The 25721-nt window shown below is 36.9% G+C and overlaps 1 protein-coding gene across 1 annotated transcript in view; it reads left to right on the forward strand.

Moving 5' to 3' along the window:
- The window catches only part of LOC139698556 (uncharacterized), a 322044-nt gene that overhangs the window by 289877 nt on the left and 6446 nt on the right, over positions 1 to 25721 (forward strand). Inside the window, exons 5-7 of the mRNA XM_071597394.1 lie at positions 13250 to 13496; positions 14727 to 16557; positions 21933 to 22275. Coding sequence (XP_071453495.1) covers positions 13250 to 13496; positions 14727 to 16557; positions 21933 to 22275 — 2421 coding nt within the window. The remainder of the gene's footprint in view (positions 1 to 13249; positions 13497 to 14726; positions 16558 to 21932; positions 22276 to 25721) is intronic.

Below are 25721 nucleotides of genomic sequence, written 5' to 3' on the forward strand. Positions count from 1 at the left end.
ATATTTATCTTCACTTTATGGCTTTGGGGACGTCGAAGTCCAGGGGTAGAGCGTTGGAATACTGACCGGAGGGCCTGGGTTTGATTCCTGGGCACGCCTCTGAGCACCCTCAGCTTCACTCCCGAGCTGTTTGATTTTTCGGGGACCAGAACTTGGGAAACCATAGGCGACCCAGGGAAAGGAACTAGTCACTGTACCCAAATGTATGATTTTGATACGCCGTTGGGCTTCTTATTGGGTGAATTCTACCATCACCTATCAAATCAACCTTCGGGTTGATAACTGTGCTTACAGGTTTCTATGTGCTTACGTAAAGGCCCTGTCTCACTTTTAATCGCTGTATGATGGCTAACCATCTTATGATTGAAGAATTGTCTTTTTCCTTTCAGTAGCATGAATGCGTGGCCAAATCGTCAAATGCACGACTTTGAATATGCCTATCTATAATCAATGAATTTGAATGTCTAGAAGCACCAATTGTGGTTTCATGCGTAATTCGTTTTCACAGTAAAAGACGATTTCCAGTCATATACTTAGGGATTTTTGTAGAATCTGACCTAAATGTTGAACTTTTCCACAATTCCTTCGCATTTTTCACTACATTTGGGTACAAATTGGCCCATCAGCTCACGAAGTAGATAGATAACTAATATGAAAAACTGTCTTTCTTTCGAAAATGAAGGCCCTCATTTTAAGTCTTTCTTTAAACTTGACTCACATCCTTTAACGTCATACACGTATGAAGTGGTCATTCCCCTTCACGTGATTATCTCGGGTGGTATGGTCTCTTTCACGCAGTTTAATATCCTCTTTGGACCTTTTGTGTTTCATATTATCAATGAAAAATAATTATAATGAAAGTACGGAGCTCGGTTTTCAGAATACATAATTAATTTGTAACTGATTATTTGGACACGTTAATGAAATAGCGTGATTTCACTTCACCTTATCCGTAACTTTTATTTCCTTTCCATACGATTTGGTCATCTTGAATTGTATTTCTATTGCGTGTATATTGTTACAGAGATATGTGAGCAATCATCAAATTCTTATGTCATAGCTGCAGAAATACATGCAAATTAATAATAGCAAAGAATATATGAAAAGTGCATATCATTTGATATTTAATATCGGTATAATCCTTATGAGCCCTCCTCAGGACTTTTCTGATTCATCAGGATGTGATCTTATAAGTATCTTGTTTTGTGTTCTTAAATTACATGGCATTACGTTAATTTATAAATGTCTAGCAAATTTTGTGAGATTTAAATATTGCATAGCACCTATCACTGATAATTTTTGACTTGGTGGTGCAATGAATTGGTGGACTACAAGTTACCCCTCATATTTGTTGCTGATGAAATCTGCTTTCTCTCGGTAGAGTTTATTTTAAATTTAAATCAACGGGATTACTTAGGCATGGGTGAAATATGACGATAGCTAATACCGGTAATTTGTTGATCTGAGGTAAGGTTTAGCTGGACTCTGAACACTGTTTCATAATTCCATGATCTCCTAGGGAACTTCAGTTAAGCACTTATTATCACATATACTCGTTAAATTGCTTCAAATCATTCATCAACTTCACACATTCTATCTCCACGCATGCAGTCTAAAATGCAGATGATTTCCGTCTACTTTGCTTACGTAGCATCCTCCCTTCTATTTTGACCTTCAGTACTCAGTCACCTATTACTATTCCGTCCAACTTTCTTCTGCTGCCTTTTCGAATTCCTACCAGTACAATTCCCTCATCCTCTCTTATGCTCAGTGCTTTGCTTGCCTTCCCTTCCATCCCCCGAATAGTGTCCGTCTTTCTCCCTATCCACATCCCAAAAGCCTATAACACGTACTCATTTTGTGGTGACGCCCTACGAGAGATGTTTGTAAAGTTTCCGACCTCAATATGAAGATGGCAGCACTCTTAAACAAAAGTCGAGTCATGTTTTTGTGCGTGTGTTGAAAGATACCACAATGTCAATCATTTTGAACTCTTTTAGTTTTTGTTTGGCAATCGTGTGAGTGAGTTTTTGTGAAAATGGAAAAAATTAAGTTTCGAGCTGTCATTGAATATCTGTTTTTTGAAAGACAATAAGTCTACGCAAATAAGGGACGAGTGGGACGCTGTGTACGGAGAGACTACAGCATCATTCACGACCGTGAAATTTTGGTCAGCTGAATTTGAACTGGGTTGATGATGAGCGCCCGAGACGGCCAAAAATATCCGCAACCACCAATAACATCGACAAAGTTCACCAAATAGCAATGATCGACCGTCAAATGAAGGTTATAGAGGTAGCAGAGGCTATCCAAAGAGCATTTCGGTTAGTATATGTATGATATTTTTCAGGACTTAATTTAGGCATTAATTTTTTATTCTTACGCCTCATTTCAATTTGTTTTTCCTCTTTAATGCGTTAGTATATATCCATCATTTTATAAAATGCCTATTTGGTGCTCATTATCTCCTCAGCGGAGGTAATCTTGACTAGGAACTTATCGAAAAATTAAGGCCTAAACTAAGTTGTTAAACTAAGTGGAAGCATTCCATTTACTGAGACGAAGTTGGTTCTTGGCCGAATAGCCTCAGACAAGGTCACCCCTTTAAGTGCTAATTATCTTTCCTTTCACGTGAATTCAACGCTTTCAAATCCTCTTAATCTCCGAAAAGCTTGTAATCAAGGGAGATAATCTCATGTTGAATTCTGATTACCGACCCTTTTTGTCATCTCTTTGGGAAGCTGTGGTTGAGTTCCTATGTTTGACATGACCCCATCTCACCCTTTGAAACTTTGTTTTCATCTCACCCTTTTTTATCGTCATTAAGGATTCATTAGTTTAGCGCCATAAAGTTTAAGTTGCAAAAATCCGGATATCTATATGCGATGAATTTAATTTCAACAGTTAATGCCTTGACAAAACTCATAGTTACGGAATAAATATATGTTATTTTTTACGACGAAAGTTTTACATATTTTACGTAAGGTCGGTCATACTTGTGCGTTGCAGTCAAATCATATTCGTACCCTAATAATAAATTACCACCAATGGTCAATCATGTCATTAGTTTGACGGAGCTCTCCACCCAATTCTCTGTCTACCAGCCTCTTCGCGTATTCTTGTTTCAAGACCTGAGGTCTAAAATTATGTTTTAATGTTTTATTAAAGCAAAATATTATATTCCGTCCATTACAAACCGCATTTTATCATGAAAACAATAAATGCCTATCACAAAAACCACTACCTTAGCCACTCTATCCGACGGGCAGTAAGCTTTCGTGGTAGCTCGTAGAATGGACTGCTTCCGCAAACTATTGCATGTTGCTCTATTTTCCGCTAACGCGATTGGTGTGGAAACTCGTGGAACAACTATGCCAAATTATATTTTCGGCCATCAGAGAGTTTAGTAATGATTTCGTTTGGGGATACATATAATTTTTAAGGTAGTCTATCGATACAGGCGGGTTTGGATGGACACAGAGACTAATCACCTCTACATTTCGAAATCTTGCCAGCAAGATGGACACAACCTGATACCCTACGCTACAATAAACTTTTCTTCAGTTCCGTATAGATTTTACTTCCATTAACTCCGGCCAACATGTCTGTTCTATTCCTACCTTTTCTTCGTTGCCTAACCTCCTTCCCTTCTCTGTCAAAGTCTTCAACGGTCTATTCGACAATCAAAATGCTTTACATCCACCTTTTCTGCCAAATTAGGATTTCTCTGAACAATCCTCTCTCTTATCTTATCATGCCGAGAACTTCTTTTTTTTTTCTTTCCGTCCAGTTTACCTTTTAATCCTTCTGTAAACCCACATCTCAAAGGCCTGCAAGTTTATCATCTTGCTTCAACGACCACAAATTCATTAGCGAGTGAAAAATTAAGTATATAAATGAGAGAGCACTTCTTCCAGAACTACAAATGAGTTTTTATTCCGGCGGAATTGTATGCGAGGTATGGACAGAGGAAATGAAAGAAAATGAAGGTGGGAATGAGGGACTGCTTATGTGAAATGTGGTGTTCCAGATCGACAAACTCAGTAGTTTCAAGCTCCACCGTACGAAATCGTTGATTGAGGATGGAGTAATAAGTTGAATTTCAAGAAAATTTTAATTCATTAAAACTGGTTTCATCACGTATGTGACATCTTCTATTACAAATTCTTCTCCAGGACATGGGTGTGTTGTAGCGTTGACCTCAAAAGCGCTCATGATTGATCTGAAAAGAGAATTTACTTGAATATGACACCTTTGTGATGACAATACTTGTACCGTATGAAAATTTTCATGGTATTCACTAAGTTTTTATGCTCATTCCTCTTAGTGATGGATATGAAGTATTCGTTTCGAGTGGCTAACGAAGAAATTTTTGCGAATAACGGGCGAAATAGGCGAAGGCAAAAGGGCAAAACTCTTCGGATATCTTTTGGGACACTGTACTTAGCCGATGAAAATTTTGGCAATGAGTCCGGGGAAATAACTGCTGACAAGGACCTAGATGCATGTTGTTGATGGTTCAATTGCTTAATAGTGGGAGATCTCTGAAAATTAGTGAAAGTCATGGAGGCGAAGAAAAACGACAAAATGAAAAATTTAGCGGATAGGATGATCAAATAAAGAACTGCATCTAACCATTTTAATGGTTGTTTGCTCTTAGTGATGCTGTGATTTTGCTACCGGATGAGATCTTACCCCTCACATGTCAGTGCAACACATGGATTGAAGGATGTGTTCCATGCTTAAATATGTATTCAATAATACACAATACAGTATGGATCCAAAGTTTTAATTTATTCATGAAACCTAAAGAATAAATGTGAGGATTGTCATTAGCGTGGTACGCATGACATAACATGCCATAGGGATTTATCTTTTGAAACCCGTCTAATCCATGCTGGTGACTGACACTTCTTGCCTCGCTCACGCAATGGCTCGCACTGTGGTTATTTAATCCCATACCGACTCCTGGTGACCCTCAAGGCAGTCGAATTATGGCATAGGTATTCACTCGGTAACTGGAGATCTTCGTGTGATAGCGCGTGGTGAGGAAGGGCGTAAATGATTTGAAAATCATGAAATACGAGGGTCATCCGGAAAGTAGTACCCGTTCGTGCCGCCTGAAGTGCTGACGACGCGAGTAGCCGCTGGACGAGGTCAGATAGCTTCGGTGGCTTGTCTGCCTTCTCTGAGCCAAGTTGCGTGACGCTAGCATTGCCTGTGTTGTTTCTGTGATTGTTTACAATGTTTAAAAAAATTGAGAACGCCGCCAGTTGTGAAGTGAGGGCAGTGATTAAATTCCTCAATGCAAGAAACGTTCGCCCATGTGATATTCATCGCCAATTAAAGGAGGTGTATGGAGACAATGTAATGGACGAGTCGTCTGTTCGGCGGTGGTGTCGCAACTTCAACATGGGGAGGGGGAACACACACGACGATGAGCGTTCGGGGAGACCGTCTGTCATTACAGACCAACTGGTGAGCTCAGTTGACGAATTCGTGAGGAACGATCGGCGCGTCACAATTGATGACATCTGTGAGCATTTTCCCAATGTTTCTCGAACAATTGTTCATGAAATTGTTAAACACCATCTGCATTATGCAAAAATTTGTGCAAGATGGGTCCCTCGCGTATCTCAATGAGCTGGCGGCGAAGGACTATGCAGCAGGAATACAGAAACTTGTCACACGTTATGACAAATGCCTTAATTTGCTTGGAGATTATGTTGAGAAGTAGTTTAAAGTATCCTCTTTCAAATAAAATTTTTTATGTTTGTTAATATTTACTTTTGTGTCTTTATTTCACGAACGGGTACTACTTTCCGGATGACCCTCGTATATTATTAATTTATGCCATTCTAATAATCAGTCGCAAAGATCTACACTCCCTATTTTAGGTGTGTTTACCTACTTCCGGGACAAATAATAGATTTTATATGAATCATTTCTCATTTTTGAAATCTTAATTTCAGGAAGGCAAATGATAAATGGGCATTCGAGAAGTTAAACTAAACCTTTCACCTCCAAAAAATCTGATCATTCTACCATGTTGCGTCGCTACAAACTTGAGCTATTGATTATCCTCTCTTCATTTGTTTCGCAATATCCATTTTCATTCTCCTTCCGTGGCCATGTTACATTCTATTCCTTTATTCATCTTCCTTTTATACTCTTCAGGATACCCTCCCTCTCATTTTGACTCGTTTCTTTTGCTCCCTTTCCTAATTATCTTACTCTATCTGGTAATTCCGATGGCGCTTTGATTGCATTCCGCCGAAGAATAGAATGAAAACATTTGCAAATGGCCCTCGTGTGAACGTGGCGAATCGGTAGCGCTTGTGATTAGAATGATCGGGATTTTAAAAACTGAAACTTGTTCGTTTCCTCAATTTCAAATGATTTAAGACTTTTTAAATATTTTCCTTCCCATGATTCCGGACGCTTCAGACTGTTAAAGTAGTTATCCTTGCATATGAAGACTTTAGGAAACTTCTTCTGGTGTCATTTAACGTTCTTGAAAAACTCTTAATACTATGGCACTAAATATCTACTCTGTTTCCTCCTGCACATGGGTGCCAGACCCATTCGTGCTTTCCCAAACGCCCGCTGTCTTCCCGGCTCACCTCTACTTCCTTATTCGAAATCCATCAGCATTTTTATGCCCCTTGATATCTCCTCATGCATTTATTCTGTCTGCTTTTAATTTTTTCCCACCAAATTCTTCTTCACACCTATCCCATTTGTTGACTGTTTGGAAGATTATCTTATCCAACTCAATTTTTGTTCCATATTTGCATTTCACTGTCATCCAGTATGAATCGCTTATACTAGAGCTTTTTTAAGCCTTGCAAAACGTTATATTTCAAGTTAAAGCTTTGGCCTATCTTTTCTTAGGAGTTTCCACTAAAAGTCCTGTTTCCTCCGTTTAAACTATTTTGACGACTAAATCTTCCCTTAGCGCCATGAATGCTGTGCTTAATTTGGTTCAGTAACCGTAATCGTAATTCGTTTCAAACGACTTCGCCCAACAAACGCCTCGAAAGTTTGGATACCTCTCGGTGAGCTATTTTGTATAACAGTGAACATCTCTGAGTGGTAGATCCTCCGAAGGTCCAATTTGATCAGATCTCAAATTAAAATTCAGCTTAAACAAAGTTTGATTTGGATCTATTTGAAAACTAACCTCCCTCAAGACGTAGCTCTGTCAAATTTATACGCGTCTGCCTCGCTCCCTTTTCTCCGCCATTATTTATTAGTGATTCCCTGGGCACCCGTGAAATGAAGTGTTAAAAATTAGAAAAAGGAAAATGAAAAGATACATTCTAAAAATTACCATTTTTATTTACGTCACAGGCTGTCAATCGAAGTATTTGTTTCAGCAGCCCTCCAGGCAGTCCAATTTTGTACGTGCCAATCTCTTCATTCCCTTGTGGTTCCTTTCGCAGACAGCTTCCAGAATTTGCTTGATGTAATTTATTCCGCAGGAGACCCTCGTTAGTGACTCTTTATCTATTCATTCCATATTTGATCATCCTTCGGTGTAAGCAAATTTCCAGCGTTTCTAATCCCCTTTTCTCTGATGCTCCTATCATCCACTTTTCATTGCCGTTATAAAGAAAACTATCGCTCTATATTTCGTGCGACCTTTGGTATTTTTAATTAGCACTTTTTATATGATATTCTTTAACTGACGAGTCGTTTGATTCTTTTTATTCAGTTTTTCAACTCTTTTGATTTTTTTATTCCTATCCATACTATATGTATACTGTACAGTCTTCCTGAATATTACATAATTTTTATCTGAGCTGTTCCCGCAATCCTTTATTTCAACTTGGCTTGGTTATTTGAAAACAATACTAAAGGAAGGTAGTCGCTTGAAATGTTTTTGAGGCTATGAGTGTGGTTAATAAAATATTTTGGGGAATCTATTACAAAAGGCTGCAGTTGTATGGCTTTTCAAACGATTGAGCAATATTTAATTATGTTATGTCCTCTTGTTTGTATCTCCGTTTGGACCTGATGAAAGATTTAAAAAATGATCTGTAAAGCATACATGTAGGAGCAGTAGTACATATTAGCTGAAGAAATATCGTGATTGTTTTAATTTGGCGTTCATACTTAAGTTTTAATTCTTCGTTTCAAATCATGGATATACAATGAATATCATATTAGTGGTGATACCAGTAGAGCCGCCGAATGATTCACGCATCAACATGGTCTGGAAATGGTTTTTGTAAGTAATGAAGAGTGAGAAAGAGAGTTGCTGTATTGAATTAAGACTGAGAATACGATCCTGGTGAATAAGATACTCAACATATAAAATTTTTCGCTATTGATGACATTTTGTCAACTTCAAATTTGCTGTTTATTAGCAATAGCCTACCGAACAAAGGTGGGTTTTAGATGGACTCTGATTCTATCCTACCCTTTGGTGTTCTAAAGGATTCAGCAATTCTAAGAACTATTATTAGTAAGCATTAAGTTATACCACGTTGTCGTTTATGAAATGTTTTATGGCGAATTCCACACAGTGCGGTGTATGCATGGTATAACCAAAAATTGTCCATATTACCTTCTTTTCCGAGCTGTTTTGTGAAAAATATGAAAAGGAAAATATATCCCAGACTAAAGCTCCCTACCTAAAATTCTTACACCTAAAAATTTCAACTCGCATAGTTATCATTCCTGGTTTTTCATGACGAGAGGTTATTTTCCATCTTGAATTTTCCCCGAACCTACGGTTTTATTCCTTTGAATTGTGTCGCGCCAAGTTTTGATTTTCCTTAGGTCAGCGGTTCCCAAGCTTTCGATCGTGACCCAAACATTTGTGAAATGGTGCACCGCAGGAACGAAAAGTCACAATGCCAATAAATAATGAAATACGAGAATATTATTAATTTTCTGCTGTTATTCAATGTCCACCAGCAGCATTTCAATAAGGAATTTAATTGATCACAAATGATTGAGTATTCATTGTGCAGACTCTAATTGTTTTTGAAGAACTATAAATGTATGCTATATAATTTTTAACACTGCAAATCGGTAAGCATTAGGAGTGATGATTTTTCAATATTTGCTATGTTTTGGTTTTAATGCTTGATTATTTTTATGGATCGCATGTGCGTAATTTTTCATTAGCTAAAAAAGGAAAGGTACCTCTGGACTATTTGAATGATATACGTAGATTAGAGGCTTTTGAAATGTGGGTGTGGAGGAGGTGAAGTGGACTGAAAGGAAAACAAATGAGTAGTGCTAGGTATTGTGGAGGAGGAGAATGGACGTTTGGGAGAAATTATGCGGAGGCAGGCATATACTACCTTGATCAAAAAGTTCCCGGAATAACCACCGTGTGGCGCTCCCATCGTTCCGATTTGAGTTCTGTTTTTTTTTTGTTAAATTGGTACATCTGTTGTTGATATTCCCTTTAAATCTTAGTGTCATAACTTGACATTTGCAAAAGTTACGTAGCCAAGAGTACATCTATCTCTGTGTGTGTTGGCGATTTTTTACAATTTCAGAAATGGATTTAAATTTGCAACAACGAACTTGTATTAAATTTTGCGTAAAAAACGGATTTAGTGGCGCACGGACGTTGGAAATGTTGGAAAAGTGTTTCGGCAACGATTCTCTAAAAAAAACGGTCGTTTACCAGTGGCACGAGCGGTTCAGAAGTGGTCGTGAGTCAATCGAAGATGATGAACGCAGTGGCAGACCATCGACATCGAAAGTCGGTGAAAAAATTGATAAAGTAAAAGAAATGTTGGTCAATAACCGCAAATTAACCATCAGAGAAATAGCGGAGGACTTGAACATTGCCTATGGATCCGCCCAAGACATTGTGGTTAATGATTTGGGTTTCCCTCGTGTAGCAGCAAAGTTGGTTCCAAAAGACCTCAATTTCATGCAAAAAAGAGACCGTGTTGACGTCGCAAAAGACATGATTTGCGAGGCTGAATCCGATCCCACATTCATCAAAAGGATCATTACTGGAGACGAGACGTGGGTTTATGAGTACGACACGCAATCCAGACATCAGGCAAGTGAATGGCGTTCACCAAATGAGCCGAGACCAAAAAAACCACGTCGTTTTCAGTCAAAAAAGAAGGCAATGCTGACGGTTTTCATGGATTACAACGGTGTAGTGCATCATGAATTTTTGCCAGAAGGCCAGACAGTAAACAAAGAGTATTATTTGGGCGTTATGAGACGTTTGCGTGAAGCAATTCGCCGAAAGAGACCAGAAATGTGGGCAGAAAACTCGTGGATTTTGCACCATGATAACGCACCGTCGCACAGTGCTATCATTATTCGTAATTTTTTGACGAAAAATGCAACAAATACCATCCAACAGCCACCGAATTCACCTGATTTGGCTCCCTGTGACTTCTTTCTGTTCAATCGAGTTAAAAAACCATTACGGGGAACGCGTTTTAGCAGCCGAGAGGAAGTAATGGAAAAATCGCAGGAAGCACTGATGGACATACCGAAAACCGAATATAAAAAATGTTTCGAGGATTGGATCAAGCGCTGGCATAAGTGTGTTGCAGTCGATGGGGATTACTTTGAAGGGGACAATATAGATTTAGATGAATAAACTTGTATTTTTAATTTTCTGAATAAATTCCGGGAAATTTTTGATCAAGGTGGTATAATGGATGAAAAGCATATTGATCGGCAGTGGGATGTTAAAAACTGTGAAACAGGGGAAAATGTTAGGAAAACGATGAAGGGTAGGAGATAGGATAGGGATATTGGACGGGATGAAGGGAGGAAGGAAGCATATAGAGTAGAATGCTGGGTTGTGTTTTGTTAGCAGAAGCAAAATATTTATTTGGTGGTTGTGTCCATGCAAAACCTATCTTGACCGATGGATTACCTAATAAAAAATTCATGTTATAATATTTTTCCGCCAACGATGAAAGTTCAGAACCGCAGCCGTATAGTGTCGACGTTGGTGTGACCACAACACACCTTCGGCCGTTGTAGGACCCCTAATTTGAGAGCCGCGGCCCTCGAAGCGACGGTCTTCTGCACTTGGCATGCCCTCGGAGTTGGCCGTCACGGGAGAACCTGCCCGATGGTGAAGGGGTTTATTCTTTTTTAAGGGACGCCGGCGTCGGACGTGCGGGGTTGCCGGGCGTTATTTACTGACCCGTAACGGCTTGAAGGCAAGGTTAATGATTGCTCCACCCAAAATGTTGGTAGGGGAGTGGGGGCGAGAAGTGTGAGGGTGTGGGCGTGGTAGGGAGCACCCTGAGGAGGGTGGGCAGATGTCGGAAGGGTGGACTCGTGTCCACAGAAACATATGCACTGCGTGATCAATAAGTTCTTCGAGGCCACTTCGTGTGCGTTTAAGTCTCTCCCGCCTCCACCTAGAGTGAGGATTAGGGATTTTCCGTCATCAAAAGAAGCCCGCAGTGAAAGAAGTCTCGCCGAGTTCGACTGCCGCGGTGGGTAAGGCATTAATGTTAGCGTTCTTTTGGAATTTTTATTTTGTTTGACGGTTAAATATTTACGTATTCGGAAATGTGAACTCTTTTTTCGCCAATCCAACTTTGCGACACCTTTTTGGGCGTCTGTTTCTTCTTATTTTCATTTATCAGTTAATAGGAAAGAGGTGTAGCGTTTCTTGAGGTACTGCAACGCAAGTTAATTTAATAAATATCGATTCCTCTTTCCTCGCGGTTTCATATTGTGTACTGTTTTATTAAAAAAAAACTCCATTTTTCCTTGTCGATTAAGAGAGATATGTTAATAGAGCAGGGAAAGAATAACATATAGGGAGCTCAGGAATAGATTTGAATTAAAGGTGGGATATAAAGACTAAAAGACGCTAGTAATTCAAGAGAAAACGCAATAAGGAATTGAGTAACATAGGAATTTACTTTTCAATGTACATAAACCATTGGAATCTACTGTTGTTAAACTTGTTTTTCAATTAAAATTGGCGCTTCTTTACTAGAGTGAACAGTGAGTGCTGTTGATCGCAGTATACTCATTCCCTAAAAGGAGGAAATAATTTCAACCGACTATTTTTACGGAGCTAATTATCTATTCCAACTAAGAGCACCCATTGAAGTACTTCCCGATTTAGAGTGTATCTTAAGTATTATGGTAATGTATGCGTTATTTCATGATTACTTTTGAAACCCTCATGTCAGAATTGCCATCCATATTTAGAAACCCTCCGAGTACGTTTATTTAGCGTTCACCTGGGAAGAAGTCACAGTATTTGGAAACTTAGTTGAATACAAGGTCAGGGAAAATAAGCCTTTTTTTCATGGGTCATGAAAAATTCCAAGAAATTATTTTTAATTCATGCAGTTATGCACATACATGTAAATAGCATATATATTTGTTAAGGAAGGCAGTTAAAATCGAGGATAACCGTCAAAACAAAAAGATCATACTAAAGTTTATCCCCACATTTTCTCGTGATGGTAACATGCACTGTAGAAAAAAATTTATTTGTAGCTACCAAGAAAAACTTAACAAAAATTGGTGAAATCATTTTTCCTGCATCGCATGTAAAATCTTATACCCATTGTGCTATATAGCATCTCACATAACACTAATACTAACATGAAAAACATGAATTTTTGGTATAATTGAAATTAAAATAAGAAACATTAAGATATTGAAATGTAATTAACATTAAAATATTAAACTATCACACATTTCTGTATTCCTAGTTTTAAAAAGTCAAGAAATATGATACAATCATGATAAAGTAGTAAGATATTTTGGGATTAGAATTTCAAATAAAATGACCTCAATTTTACTATTTAAAAATATAAAATTAAAAAAATTAAATTTCTATTTTCAACAAATATCTCATCATTATGCTTGGTGAATATTTACTTATATCAATTTATTTCAATGTGGTAAGATTTAAATTATTTATTTTCCAAAGTTCAATTGGACAGTTTACTTGCATCCAATTTTTTAATGCTGATACAACAACTTTATGTATGAGGGAGATTTTATGATGGACTTTATGGGGGAATTGTTCCTGTTTGTGAGAAATGACTCATCTAGCAGGTTTGCTGATTATAACCACTTCATGCAGCAATCAAATTTGTTTCCAATATTATATTATCATTTAGGTAAAACTTATGTAGCATATTTGTGCCTCATTAGAATATCAATCGTTAATGATGAATAATAAACTCAAGCATTGTAATAACTACCTAAAGTGGGAATACTTGCTTGACTGTTGTTATTCATCTGTATGTTTTGTTCCCCACAGGTCCCGAGGAAGAAAAGGTTCTGGGTTCCATCCTTCTACCCTCATATGTGATAAGTCCATGCACTTCTGATGAGCGCAAGAGGGGTGGTAACAGAAAGCATTCTTTCAAAGCAGAGCACCACAACATGCGGACATACTACTTTGCTGCTGATTCCTTAGAGCTCATGGAGCGATGGATGCATTGTATGAATCTTGCATCTTTCCTTCAGAAGGAATTCACAACAACAGCTCACACTGAAAGAGTCAGGTAATTTGTGCAAATTTTTACAAATATTCATAATCCTTCACAATTTTATATAAACTCTTTAAATACCTTTTGATAAGTTTATTTTATCGTTTGTATTAGTAATGTTTTTATTTTGGTATGAGTATAGTTTTTGTGAATAATATTGATGGATTGGTGCATATGAATTCCAGCTTACACCTAAACATTTTGTCAAAACCTGACTATTTTAAACTGAAAATTGTATTTTTCTCGATAGGTTTCTTTCATGTTTCTCAATTGCATTCCTCAATATTGTTGAATTTAAGCCTTTCCGTATTTATTTCCCCATGACGTTTACCTACCATGCCATTTGGAGCTATGCAGATGATATCTTAGTATTACACTTGTTATTTTTACCAATAAACTAAATTAATATAATGATGCCAATTCCAAAGGAAAACGGTTACTGCCCTTAAAATATTATTCCTGTGTGTGAATTCATTCAATTTAGTTTTGTTCAATGTCTCAATTTAATATATTGGGATATTTATCAGCTATTTCCTGTCTTTGCTAACATTTGAACGCGTCAAAACTTTTTTTCTTGCTGAGTTTTTACCTTAAGTGAGAAGGAAATAAAATTTTTTGCTGTAGTAACTTACCTCTACCTTCCAATGGATAATATTTTCATGTATAATTTATTATCTTCTTAACATAGGCATTCATAATGAATTGTCCTATTAGAAAATTCTTCAAAACAAAATTGCCATAATTAGGTAAACCTACTAAACTAAATGCAGAATTATGTATGTTGATTAGGATTAAAAATGTACTCAATTATATGTGTCAAAAAAGTATGCCTTCTTTGCCTAATATGTCATGATATTAACTATTTCATCTTATCCCTTCAATGAGGAATTTTTGCAAATTTTTATCAACATCCCAGACATCCTTGGTTTATAATTATCTATTCCTTGCAGCAACTCTCATCTATTATTATTAATGGCATTCTATCACTCATCCAGGAGCTATCAAACAAAACTGCTAATTCATTCTTGTCTTGTCTTTATTCATTTATTGGCTAATTTAATAGATACTATTTGCTATTGTGTCATCATTAATTACCAATAGGGATAAATTTTATTGTTCTGCCTTTCTATAGTATAATTAAGTGGGGGTATACCTGAAAATTTGTTACATGTTAAATTAGAACATAAACACATATTAATTATGGTTTTTCAGGCAAGAGATAAATTATGAATTTTATCTTCTCAGTTGGGATGAAAGGCAATCCGGTCGCCCCAGTGTCTCTTCTTTCTCATCTTTGCTCAACCAAAGTGCTGATGACAGTGACTCTGGCTTCCATGGTGGCCGTTCTCCAAAGCATGCCACAATAGCAGTTGGTGCTGCTGCGACCCCTGGGCAGGCCCTCTCAGTGCCCACGTGGGTGCCAAAGGGGAAGAAACTCGAGGAAGAGACGATCAGTGAGACCTCTCGAGAGAGAGACATGGTGATCACGTGCAGGAAAGGTGCATCCCCCGAAGTGCCATCCCTCCCTGCCGAGTTCCAACCCCTTTACGCCAATGCCCCTCCAAAACCAAGGCGATTGAACAGTGGTGGCAGGGATTACTCAACCTCCCCAGAGAGGTCTCCAGAGAGGAAAGAAAATGAAGAGGGTGGCATTGCGGTACAACCGAGGGGGCCAAATGAACCCCTCATGCAGAATGGGATGTATGCGGAGAGGAGCGCAAGAGCCTCTAGGCCCATGGTCGCCTTTGCATCCATCAGGCATGAGAGGAATGTAACCTATCAGCAGCATCCACCTGTTCAGCCAGGTCAGCATCCAGTCATCGTCCCTCCCCCGACCCAGATGATCTTCCCAGGGGTGGACCGGAGGACTCCCGACACGTATGGTCGTTCAAACACTGCGGAGGGTACCACTGCTGGTGTGGCCAAAATGGCCCAGAACCGGGTCGACTATGAGGATGTGTACAATGTCAGCCATAACAGCGATGCATTGGGAAGGATTAACCGCTGGAGCAGTGGGCAGTATGACCTTCAGCATTATGTGCCCAATGAAATCCACCAGAATGTCATTCAGCCACCACCCCCCACTCATGTGCACCACTGTTCACCCAGTGGTCACTCTCCACAGCCTGGGCACATGCTACACCCACATGGACAGCAGCTGGGTGTGATGCCCAGGATGCCCCTGTCACATCCATACTCAGTGTCCCCGACGACAGCTCAGCATCAGCACCCACCCCCCATGCAACAGTACCCGAGTCCCCATCAGCTGATACCCCCTCAGCCCCAGCCCCAGGTAATACATCGGAGGACTCCCCCATTACCACGACCCCATAGTGCAGATTTCCTCGGTCACTATGAACAGAACCAGTTCACGTATGTCCTGCCCCTTTCCCCTAATGTGGGGAGTGTGACCCCATCGATCGAGCAGTCCTCCCCCAAAATGCCATCACCATCAGTGGGTGAAATCCACAAGCAACAGCCAAATACACAGGTGATTGAGGTGAGGGAGCAGCACACGGTGGACATATACCATGGTCAACCTGTGCCAAGGCCAAAGTCAAGCATGGACATCAGGCCGTACAATCAAGGGAGGACATTCGATCCTGCAGACTACTGGTCTGAGGAAAGCTACGCAAGGATGATGCGTCAGTCGCTCTACCTTCATGCTCAGCATGTGCATCCCTCTTCGTCTTCATCCCACAAAGGTTCAGAGACATCCTCAGGATTAGGGGTGCAGCAGCAGCCTAGCTGGCCCGCTCAGCCACAAGAAGCAGCACCCCCCATGCCCACCCAAACACAGCCAAGACCCACGCAAAATGTGCAGAAACAGCAGGCTGGTGATGCACTAGAGGTATGGGGCAAGACTTCAGAAGATGCAGAGGTTGCCGCTTCGAGCAGGCAGAATGCGGTATCCGGGAAGAGGGATATGCATCAAGCTGGACATTTCCTGCGATCGGCCAGTGCTAGGATGCCCAGATCTAGATACAATTCAGGGGAGAGTCCAAGGGAGCCATCAAGTGCCATGAGTGCCATCTCTGGAGAAGAGGTTCGGTATGGAGAACGGAAAATGCAACAGGTATGCATATATTTTTTATGATATTTTTTAAGAATATTCTCATTGTGGCATATCATTGATCTTACATATACCTTGATACCTGCAACCACAGACACTGGTGATGGCAGGAATTTCCATTGGAATTTTGGTTTCTATTAAAATGTTGTTTCTACATTACACACTGGATAGGCAGGTGAATGATGTACCAACCTGCTAAACCAAAATTAAAAGATTTGAGTACCACATTGGGCATTTGTTTGTGTCAACTATGGCGATTTCACCCCAGGGAGACCAGAATGACAAGCCATTTTGGATTCCCTTAGGCAGTAGGGCCACTAGATATGCCCGTAGAGCAAAGAAAAAAGAGAATGCATATGCTTTATTTTGGATGAGATGTTAAATGGTATGAGTTAAAGATATAATTGGTTGGGTTGTAAGGATAAAAAATTACCCTTTCATAGTAGATCTCCTATTAAAATTTCCTTCATCACTACTACTTAGGTGTCTCTTCTGAAAAATATTTCTCAAAGAATGATTTATTTAGTTAATTGCTGTGTGGTGGCCATAAAAGGAGTTAACTCTGCAATTAATTATTGAAAATGTACCCGTAAAACATATAATGTTATTAGAAAATCGGCAGAATTACAATAAGGAAGGGGAATGAATTATGTCAAAATTTCAACCAATTACATGAGAATATGTGTTGTTTGTTATGCTTTTATAAGACTGTGCTGTTTCACTTTAAAATTAGATATATTACTCATACTCAAATTAGGTTCAACACTCATATTGAACCTCTGTTTCTTTTGAATAGGAATAGAAGACAAAAGACATGTTTTAAACCAACTTCTGAATATATATTTTCATTGCTTGCAACATGATTATTAAAAAAAATAATGAAAATAAACACCACAGTAAATCTGATATTAATGCATCAGGATTTGATCGTACCCTCTTGGGATTGTTTGGCTGCTCCCTTTAACATGAATTCAAAACTTAATTATCAATGCATACAATAGGGGTGATAGGATTTCTAAGATTAAGGGTAGTATTTTATTGGAGTCATCATTGTCAAGTTATTTTGTTAGTTCAGTTTCAAATCCCAAACTCGTGAACTTATGAACTCCTAAAACAGTGCATAATGTAGGTAATCATGGCGTTTTATGATTTTTTGGACCATCATTTGAATAAAAAAAAGGTAGTCTACTGTTTAAGGTTAACTTTGGATGGATACATAAACTAACCAGTAATAAATGTCTATGCCTCTCCTAACACTTAATAACCTGACACTTTACACTACAATGAATTGTTCTGATATTGGATATACTTTCTGCCTTCCTTAATACCATTTAAACTTCCTACTCTTTCCCTCCCCATACCTGTCCACCCTAACATTCTACCCTCTATATTCATCAGTATTCAACATTCCGTTGCCACTCAATGTGCCCTATATCCACTTTTCCTGCCTCTTTTGAATCTCTCCCCAACAACACTCTCTTTTCCCCGCTATGCCCTATACTTTTTATTTTGTTTTTCTTTCCATCCATTTGGCCTTTCCCATCTTCCTTCAGACCCACATCTCTTAAGCCTCCAATCTCCACCTATAGTTTTGTTTAAATGACCACTGTTTATTACTACTCCATCTAAATTTTAACTTTTCAGTTTTCAGATATTAAGAAAGAATATTCTTAGTATCCTTTTTTAATGTCATTATACAATGCCCCTGTCATAAATTCCCTCATTGTACAAACTTCTTTCCCTAATGCGATTTTTCTTCTTATGTCCCAACTACTTTAACAATCTTTGTCTAGAACTCTTCCAAGATAAGTAAAGAGTTCCTCCTGCTTTATTTTTTGCCCTCCAATTTTGATGTCTAGCATCACCTGCCTTTTTCTAAATACCCTTTAATGTTTGGAATGTTTAGATTGATTCTCATCCTATACCTATCACACAAATTTTCTTTACTCCTTTGCCTGATAGGCCAACTAAAAATTGCTCGTCCACATTTTAACTATTTTTATGAATTAACACTCCCTCCCATTCCTATTTCCAGCTCTTTCCCAGTCTCCTTAAGCATTTCCTCTATTTATGCACTGAAAAGTACTTTGCAAAAAAAAACAATTAATTGTTATTAATTTTCTAACTTCTTCTACACTCTGCTGTAGTTTATTGTAGAGTGGGCTGTCAGGCTATTTCTTTTTAGGCAAAGCAAAGAAATGTTGTTATGGTCATTCTCTATCCATCCAAAGCCGACCTTAAATGGTAGATCGCCAATAAGAATTGCACGTCACATTAGAATAGCATCTTCAGGTGCCTACAATTTAAAAAACAGACAGCAAAAAAGCTAAAGAAGTGGTGAAGGGGAAAAGAGGACAAGAAGTTTGGGTACATTATAGCGGAAGTGCCAATACAGTGAAGGATTTCCAAAAGGGTTATGTATGTGTTGGTCCTAAGAATTCTGTAACCACCCCTGTGCACACAATCCTTACCTGCTGAAGTTAACCATCTAAAGATGGTTAGAAATTTTAATTATAATTTTACAATGCAACAATTTGCAGATGACTCTGTTAAAAGTTACTGTTGCGGCATCTCCCGCAGTTTCTTTGGAGATTTTTAATTTTACATTTTATATTTTTGTCCTCATCTGGTCTACATTAATTTTTTTCTGAGTATTTTATGCCAAGAAGGTTACCTACCCAAGAAGGTTACCAAGAAGGGAAATTTTGTGATGAGATGTCAAAATTCTCAAATGACTTCAAAAAAATATTATAATTACCATCAATGGTATCTCTAAGGTAAGCTATGTGTACCTTTTGAATGAATACAGAGACTCTACACTTCTAAGGTTTGCTAAATCAACAAAGCAAAACTTAATGCTTCTGTAAACCATTATTCAATCCCTATTACTTCCTGGATCCTTTCATTTCATCCAGATCATTTAATCTTTTCCTCCCCCTACATCTCTTGCTTTACATCCTCCCCATTATAATGGTCTTAAAAAATCCATCACTCATCAAAATTTCCAGCTCCCACTTTTCCTGTTATCTTTGAAATTCTTCCAACAGCCTCTTCTGCTCTTCCCTTCCATGCTTTGTACATCTTTGTCTTTTTTCATCCTATTTATCTCATTTTGTCCATCTCTTTAACACCTATGTTCTTATATCTTGCTTTAGTGATGAGCTGTACAAAACTATGCTCCATATAAATTGGATATTTGAACTGTTCTTCATGCAGTAGTTTATGCCATCCAAATTTTATTTTTTATTGACTTGCTTAACTTGGCCTGTTTATTTATTGCAAACCTCATAGCCTTTGTTTTATTTACATGAAACCACATCCCATACTTAACACACTGGGTTTATAATAAGCTCATTAATGATTACAACCCTTTACTGTCTAACTAAAGTTTGTTCATTTGTAGATGCAACAGATTTTATTAATTCCCAACCCACTCTCAGCCTTACCTCCATCTCTAAATACTTGGAGCTTGCTATTCAATCAGGTCCTGATGATGATGTAATACATCAAAACCCGGTCATAAAATTAAAATTTTTATCAAGTGGAAAAGTGCTTCGATCAGTTATTCATTAATAATAATAATAATTTGATTGGTCCAGCGATCAAGTACAGATATAGGACAAGTCAGAAGAGTAGAATAGAAGATGGCGAGCACACTATAACAATATTACACTCCATCATTTATGAAATCCACAACCTTATAATACATTTTCTGTAGTAACATTGCTTTAATTTTGGATTTAAAAACGGAATAACTATTGATACCCTTTAACTCATTGGGTAATACATTGTAAAATTTGAAACCTATAGAGTTTGGACCACACAAAGAACTTGTAGTGCGTACATATGGGATATGAAGGTCATTAGAACTTCTTGTGAAGTGGCTGTGTACAGCACTTTTTTTATAAAATTTGGTAAATTTATTGTAAGTATACAATAACATATATAAAATATGCACACAAGGAAAAGGTATTATGTTCGACTTCCACCATATCACGCCTGAAGCTACTCAATTTGTTCTTTAGTTAGTCACATGTACCATATCTTATGTAGAGAAATATAAGTGTTTGTTAAATTCTGTAATGATCCATATTTCTCTTTGAGGAAACTATAAATTTTTACATGTTTTCATGGGATTGAACATAGTTTTGCTAAATTAACCTGAGGATTAACTAAAAAGTTCACCACTATATAACTGGAATTAATTTTACTGTCCTTGTGCTGTTATTCCTACTCAGTTTGAAATTTTTACACTAATATTACTGAGTTTAATTAAAAATTAGTTACCCGAAGCCTGTTTGCTTACTCTAGTCATATGGTAGAAATGCAGCTTTCTTAGGTGATAAACTAAGATGGTTGGAAAAATAAAGCAAAATCTGCTACTTCATCTGCAATATATAGCTCTGATATTAAAATTAATTTTTCCTCTTGAGAAGGGGTTTGCTTGGTGCTAATTACTTAAGAAGATGGCTGTGAATAATTTCTGCCATTTTAAGTAGTCCCAGTGATAAGAGGAAAATGAGCATATCAACTTAGAGAATCACACCTCTGTCAGCCTGTGTAATATTCAAATGTTATGTCCATCAAAGAATGGGGTTACTTAAAAATGCTGGTGATATATATTAAAGTATAACCTTAAAATAAAATAAATTTTAATCATGGTAACTTTGTGGAATCACATAACTTAAGGAATGAAAAACACTTGCCAATTTTCAGTTCTACATTCAGTATTACATCAAAGAATGTGGCCAGTTTTGACGAGTTTGAATTGAAAATGCTGAGATTCTTCAATTGAATAGTGTAGAAAATTATCAAGTGATTTTCATTTCTTATGAAGAGCTCTTAACTAACTTATCACTTGCTTACTCTATACTCTTACTCTATAACTCAAGAATTGAAACCACTTATAGGTGATTTGATAGTCGATTTTTGGGGCCATCGCCAGGAAAGAAAATGTTCATCACTGAGATATCATCAGTTATCTCAGTTAATATTTGGGACATCATGCATTATCGGAATACAAATAATGCCATTTATCATCTTTTGAGATGTTTTTTATGAAAATTTGTATTTTATAAAATTGTAATGACATCATATTTAATATAAGTGCTATTAGGAAGTGTTTAATGCCTTGGTTGAAATTTTCTTTAAGTCTCTCTGTTTTCAAGTTTCACCAAGGATATATTCAAAATTTACCTTTCTCCTTTTTGATATTGACAAAGTTGGGTGGAGTTTTGGGAAGAGAGAGGGAAATAAGACTTTATTCCATGGGGTACCAAATTATGCCAGCTACATCCCAGGGTGATTCTTTCTTCCTTATTCTTACTAATATTTACTTCCTAATGCTTGAATTAAACTTTCTTCTGCATTTGTTGCAGCGTGAGGAGTCAATGAGACGTCTTTTGGAGTGGAAGCAGAGGATGCTTCAGTCTCCTCTGACAAGGAAGACGTCCTCTTCCAGTGGCCCCAGGAAGTCAAGCCAAGACACCTCATCATACAACTCATCACAAATGGGATCCTCACATTACAAACAAATGGTTCTCAAGCAGCTTGCCAATCAAGAAGCCGCTGCATCTACAAATAATTGGGAGCATGTGAGTCGAAGGGTGAGCAGTCGTAGAGGACCAGATGATGTACGGACCGCAAGAAGCAGAAGTCATGATGGTAGGCGCTCATCAGCATCCCTCAGCAGATATAACAGTTATTCCTCTGATGATGAAGGTAAGTTTGAATTCCATGTTTTCTCTAGATTTTTTGTTTCAAAATATGCTCACACCATTCCTGCACAACATGTGTGTGCTGCACATTTAAGTTAAGTCAAAATGTTTAACTGTGTTAAAGTAAATCCATTTGGTATATTTTTCATAATCAGCTTAAATGGGACATTATAAATGAAATCACTTCAAATTACTCTTTTCTCACGTAATTTATTTTTAGCAGATTCTCTAGAAATTATTGAAATGGGGATTTGAAATTTTATATGATAAACACAGGGTACTTAGGGAATTAACTGATTCTTATAATTAGCGTTTTGTTGAGCCTCAGTCAATTTTCAGATGTGTTGATTTATTTAATGCATTAATTCTCCAACTTTTAAGTAATATGGCATTAGGTAAAGTTCTAATTTGAAAAGTTTTATGATCCAGTGTTCTTATTATTATTAACATTATTTGTATTTAAAAGAACTGAATGGCTAAGAGATATTTCCATCCATCCATATCCATTTTGTTTACTAAATTTCAACCATTTGTTAATGGCATGCATGCATGGCAAGGAACTACCATTTATCAATTGTTCATCCATATTTTCATTATATTCTATTTTCAAATGTATTTGTGTCCTAGGTTGGGCAAATTTAAATGACCTAAGTTATTTCACATGAGAATAAAGTCATTTGGTTGGTTTAAAGTTTGGGTTGCTCCCTTATCAATCCATTTCACTGGATGATAGTTGTTCCTGCATCTAAGTCTGCATCTTTCAGTATGGAGATGCTGTCTTGAAGCCAGGAAATGCCTATGTCTGTGAAACTGTCCTGTGAAATAGATTAGTGCAGGAGCAACTGAAAAACTTTAAAGTTAAAACCATATTTAATGGAGGAAATCTTTGATCTCATTGCCATAATATCTTCTTGATTTTCATGTCTGATATATGTATGAATAACTTGTGACTGCCTAATCAAAGGACTTAACTATGTACAGTTGCCCTTAGCATTCCTTTCAATGCTTTTCCAATCTACTTTTATTCATATAGAGCTGTAACATCTTTTAACTAATAATAATGTGAAAATTGTTGTGCATAATAGTAGTATGGAGGACTCAATGCAGTATGTACCTGGAAATGCTCTTCTTAGAACCTTTCTGGTGAAATGGATAGGGGATTCCTGTTTAGTGGCCTTTTCTAATGGTGTTATGGTTTCCAATTAATACAGCCTTTCATCTTACCACTTCCTATAGTGGTTCCCAACTTAACCTAACATGTAATCCTACCTTTATGTTTTAATTGGTCTGATGAATTAAATAATAATTACTTAAGCTATTCTGTTTCCGAAGTTGATAATGGATTCTTATTCTTGCGCTTGATTGAAAATTAAGGTCAAGTGAATTGAAGGGACTTCTTTGATAAAAATTTCTGTAAGAATAATTGAAAAGATATTAACTCAGTTAAGGAGTAATGTTAATTGAGTGTAATAAAAAAGGTACTAGTTCATTTCTCTAGGTTTTATATATATTGTTCTTTGCTGTAAATGGTAAGTGGTGTAAAGCTGCTTTTCCCTGTACCTATTCTGCTGACTCCGTGACTTCTGCTGCTGCAACATCTCCCACGGCAAAAAGAATAGCATCATTAGTTTCTGTTAATGCTCATTTGATGAAGCTTTGTAATTTGAATGGAGAAAATTAAAATGTGTGATTTATAATTGTTTTGTATGAAATGTAGAGCAATGTTATCCATATTATTTTAATACATGAATATATGACGTCTCGTCTGCACAGGGCAATGATCCATTTGGGGATGAAACTGGGATGGGATTATGAATGAATTTCTCTGAAGACATCATCGTGGGACTGTCCTCTTTTATGTCGAAAAATAATGCATTTATTATAAATCAAACTTAGTGCAACTTAAAACTCTAAATGTATAATAGGTATTTAACATTACACATTGAGTCATTATTTCTATGAATAGCAATGTTGAAGTAAAAAATTATTAGATTGATCATATATGATGCCACTAGTCATTTTATTATTTAAATTTTTTATATTTATTATATTTTTATAAAACTTACCACCAATTATTTTGTTAAATTCATCAAAAATTTGAACAGTGAAACTGTTGTCTATTTTGGGTCAATTTCTCATCATTATTATCATATTTCATTACCCAGTAATAAAAATATCTTCCAGTCGAGCGCAGTTGTTAGCAAAAGTACTACGAATTCAATGCATTATGTATTAAAAGTCCAATTTTCATTTATAATAGGAAGCAAGTTATATTAGTAAAAGGTAAATTTTAGTGAATTTAACGTATTTAAATTCCATTATCAAATAATAATAGATTCTCCCATTCCCCTAGTCTTGCCTCCTTAGGCTCTCTAACTAAAAATTCAAATAGGTTTTGCATGGGTGCTATACATTTACAGTAAATTTTTTCCATGAAGGAATGACATTCTTTGGAAAAATTTCATGAAATAATGTTTATGATTGAAGTTAATGATTTTATGGTGCAAAATACATGGGATATGATCATTTGCAATTATAGGCAAAAGTTTTGATGTACCCATATTGAATAGATACAATATTAGCCAATTTATTGGATACTACTTATTAATAGATACCAATCATTTGGAAAATGATTTTTGCCCACCCCAGTGACAGCGGGGTTCCATTTCCACCTGCCAACCCAGATATCCCGGGTTTGCTTCTCACTTTGATGAATTTTTCTCCATTTAGGGCTTGGGTGTTTGCAATTGTTTTTGTTGTTATTTTCAAGTTTAAAAATTTATATTAAATGCCAAAAAGTGGAAGTTTTTGGATTAATGATAAATTAATAAAAATAAATACTAATAAAAAATTGCTGTGAAACTGATATATTATTGAAAAAACACCTTGTAATTTTCTACACTTAGTTAGAGTACTTGACCTGTTTCAATGCTTTCATATCATTATTAAAAGGATAATCATATATGTACTTTTGATAATGTCGTGAGGACATTGAAATTGGCCAAGTATTTTAATGATGCATTGAAAATTACTTTTTTTTCAATAACAAAAATGGCACTTTACTCATTTAATCAGGGTCATGCTGGTCATTTGACAAATATATAATAAATGAATTTGAAGTGAAGTTAAGACTGAATTCATAAGCGTACCCAAAGTGTTGATTTAGACCTATTCAAATCAAACTTTAAAATACTGAAAAATTTGCAGAACATATCAGATTAGTATCATAATAATCAGATATAGATTCAATATACTGTGCATTTTAGTTGTCTCAGGGGTTATTCAATGATTTTCAATTTAGCTGGATGATTCTAGGGTGATAAAGTTGGACACCATTCGGGACCTGGTTATTGAATAATTTAATAGTGACTTTCATTAGTCATATTTGAAAGAAATACATGCTAACTCACAAAATTTATTAATTGATCATACTGGTTTACCATATAGATT

Source organism: Hetaerina americana, unplaced genomic scaffold, assembly GCF_022747635.1.
Source record: "Hetaerina americana unplaced genomic scaffold, ioHetAmer1.1.p SCAF_89, whole genome shotgun sequence".
Taxonomy (NCBI): Eukaryota; Metazoa; Arthropoda; class Insecta; order Odonata; family Calopterygidae; genus Hetaerina; species Hetaerina americana.